Here is a 3,257-nt window from a genome sequence, read left to right on the forward strand (position 1 = left end):
TCTTCCTGATCTTCGTCCAGTTTGGTTCTGCTGGTGAGTTTTACCTCAGATATGAAGAATAAACGATAAATAATGTTTATCTGATGAACCTCTGATATAAACTCTACTTTAATGCTGGTTTTAACTCTGTTCGTTGTTCTGTTGTTTCTGAAACGGCGTCACGTGACCAAAACCGTTTCGTTTCCTAGAAGTGACGACTAAACCCAAAACATTATTACTTGTTTATCTGGATTAACCAGGTGATTTTCCTGCAGTGAGGCTGGAGCTGCTGCTGGTCAGAATAACATCTTTGTGTTTTGACGTTTTATTTAAATTAGTTTTCTGGCAGATTCTAGAAAAAGACACGATGGGACACTAGAGCATTATTACCAGGGTTATTAGACAGAAAAGGCCCACAGCATCACAGATACACTRCCATGCTCATTATGCCTCGCAAAAGTTTTCACACCCCTTTAACGTCTAAACTCTCACATTAAGCCACAAACTTTAAAGTGTTTCATCTACATGTTGTTGAAGAATGAACAATAAATACTAATTATTACATTATTCTACATGATCCAGAAGCTAAAGGTTTCATGGTTTCAACATTTTATCAAATTCTCACTTCTGCAATTTGTCCCCTTTATTCATGCACTCCTAAATAAAATGCAGTTCAATAAATTTCCTTCAGAAATCAGTTAGTAAATAGTTTAKAGATTAATCTGATTCCAGGGGGCCACACATGTAAACTCATTGCAAGATTAAATAGAACCAATAAAAGTGGACTTAATGATTTTTATATTAAATTCATTTTACTTTTACAAAATATATTATGAATAACCTCATAGTTTTTGAGAAAAGTATCTGCAATTTCAACAATACTTTTACTGAGTTAAACATTTATTTAAGTGCATTATGCATAAGAAATTATCACAGTGATTGTGGAATGTAGCAAAACATTTATTCACAGTTTTTGGAACTTAACACAGTCCTGTGTTACATCAAACAGATAAAAACTGGACTTTATGTTACTGAGCAGATAAATTTGATTTAAAATCAAATTTTCACATCTGGGGAGCAATTTGAACAAATGATCTGGCTTCATGTGGTGGTAATAAAACTATTTTAGATAACTGAAATGTAAAACGAGATCTAGTGATCTGTGATCGATTATTTTGGTCTTTCAAGTTCAGCGCTACAGACCGATACAGTAAAATGTAGCCTAAGTTTAATGAAGTTTAAAATGTATTTTCTTTAATGTTACTTTTCCGGTTATGTTTGTGTATAATTCTTGAAGAGTTCAACGTTTTTAGATTTGAAGTTTTGAGTTTGTTAATCGTTTGAGTCTCGATTGGTTTTGTCTGATTGGATGTAGGGGAACGCGACGCTTCTGCTCCTCCAATACAACACTGGAGACGAAAGCAGTAACATCGTGTCCGTGTGTTTTCATTATTCCCCTTTAAAAGAGAGTAACATTCACACATTCAAAATCTTAAATGTCAGCTGTTTTAAACAGACATTTCATTAAGTACCTTTGTTGATGCATTAATATAGACAGTGGCGCAACTACACATTATTCAGGTGGATGCGAAAACATAGATCGGCGCCCCCCGCCTCCCCAAGGGAAAGAACGTCTGGGTGAAGGAGCGACGCTCAGTGGCGGAGCCAGAGGGGGAGTCGGGGGGGCCAGTGCCCCCCCTGTCATCTGATTGCCCCCCCCCAGTGGTCCCCCCTGATGATTGACATGTAACAGCACCAGGTTATTCCTGTACATTATTTGGAATCATTGTAAGCCAACCTAATATCTAAAGAAGAAAAACAATAATGAATATATGATTTTTTTTTTGTTATAAAACTTTATATAAGTCCATGTGACATAAATAAATAGATTTATATCAGGCGCGATACCAGCCTCCTTTATACTTGTACTCATAAAAACTCCTGGATGTTTCAGTTGCTGCTGTGGTGAAACTCAAAGGCTAAAGCACTTCATACCTGGTGGTGATGGTAAAACACCAATAAGTTATTTATTGATCCTCCACAAAAAGAGAAAAAACCGAAGAGGGCCGACAATGTTCTAGTTTGGATCAGAGGTGGTGCTGGAGTTCTTTGTTGTCCGTCAAAGAAAAAAATCATTTTATTTCCAATTTGAAGTCATCAAACGAAACATTTATTATTTCTCTGCTAGAACGTTTTTGAAATCAGGTAACATTTCAGGAAATGACGTGATTAGCAGACGGCAGAACTCTGATCGGTTCCTGATCCGCATCACTTCCCTCAGCGGGAGAAAAACCAGCAGAAGCGGATCAGCTGCTGGACGCTCCAGAGCCTCTGGTCCGTTAAAGCGTCCAGATCAGAGATGATTCTCTGACAGATGTTGTTCTTAGTCTGATTAATAATGATAAATAATGATTAATAATGAGCTCCACGATGTTCTCTGTGCGTAAAGTTAAACTGTCTGAGCACCAAGTGGTCAGCTGATCACAGTCTGGACAGAAACCAGCGAACTGCTCTCTGTTCTCATCAAGACGAGGTGAGGAGGGAATCTGACATGTTAACTCAGTTTTTACTGGTTTGGTTTTTAAAACACCATTAACATAAGCAGTGTAACTATATATTGTATATTTGTCGTCTCATGTGTGATTAATTGGAGCATTTATTGCTCTGCGATGGTTTCTAACGGATCTGAACTTTAATTTCTTTCCTCTCTCAACAGTCAGCTGTTATTCCTCTACTTAAACTACAATAAGTAGATCATCACATTCTCTTTAGCTTTTCTCTGTGTGCTGCAAACTCATTAAATTTTTACCTGTCAAATTACCTATTAAAACATATTAACATAGACTATTTAGCCGCATTTTTATGCGGTTTAGTTAATATTCACCTAATTGAATCTTCCATCACACATAAAGCAGATAAAAGCATCTAACTTTTTCTCCGTAGTGACACAAACCACTGACTGAGGCTCCAATAACTTATGAATGAAATTAAGAAATTCCACTTCAATTACATCACTTCACTCGCTGAGGTATATATATATATATATATATATATATATACATATATATATAAACTAGATAGATGTGCACACACTCCACTCAGCGTTATGTGTTTAGGTGTTTAGCAGGCACAATGACGTATCAGCGCATTTAATCGATTATTGTTACTGGAAACCATATTCAAACATCTATCAAAGCTACATTTATAAACAATTGTATTATTTAAGTATGTTTTAATACATAGTTCAGCATATTTAAATATGCTTAGTGGCTATAACA

The 3,257-nt window shown here is 36.1% G+C and overlaps 1 protein-coding gene across 1 annotated transcript in view; it reads left to right on the plus strand.

Annotated features, from left to right (window-relative positions):
- Positions 1-9: 9 nt before the first annotated feature.
- The window catches only part of LOC103460908 (uncharacterized), a gene marked incomplete at its 5' end in the record, with an annotated part of 12,621 nt that continues 9,373 nt past the window's right edge, over positions 10-3,257 (plus strand). Inside the window, one exon of the mRNA XM_008403226.2 lies at positions 10-33. Coding sequence (XP_008401448.1) covers positions 10-33 — 24 coding nt within the window. The remainder of the gene's footprint in view (positions 34-3,257) is intronic.

Source organism: Poecilia reticulata, unplaced genomic scaffold (assembly GCF_000633615.1).
Source record: "Poecilia reticulata strain Guanapo unplaced genomic scaffold, Guppy_female_1.0+MT scaffold_336, whole genome shotgun sequence".
Classification (NCBI taxonomy): Eukaryota; Metazoa; Chordata; class Actinopteri; order Cyprinodontiformes; family Poeciliidae; genus Poecilia; species Poecilia reticulata.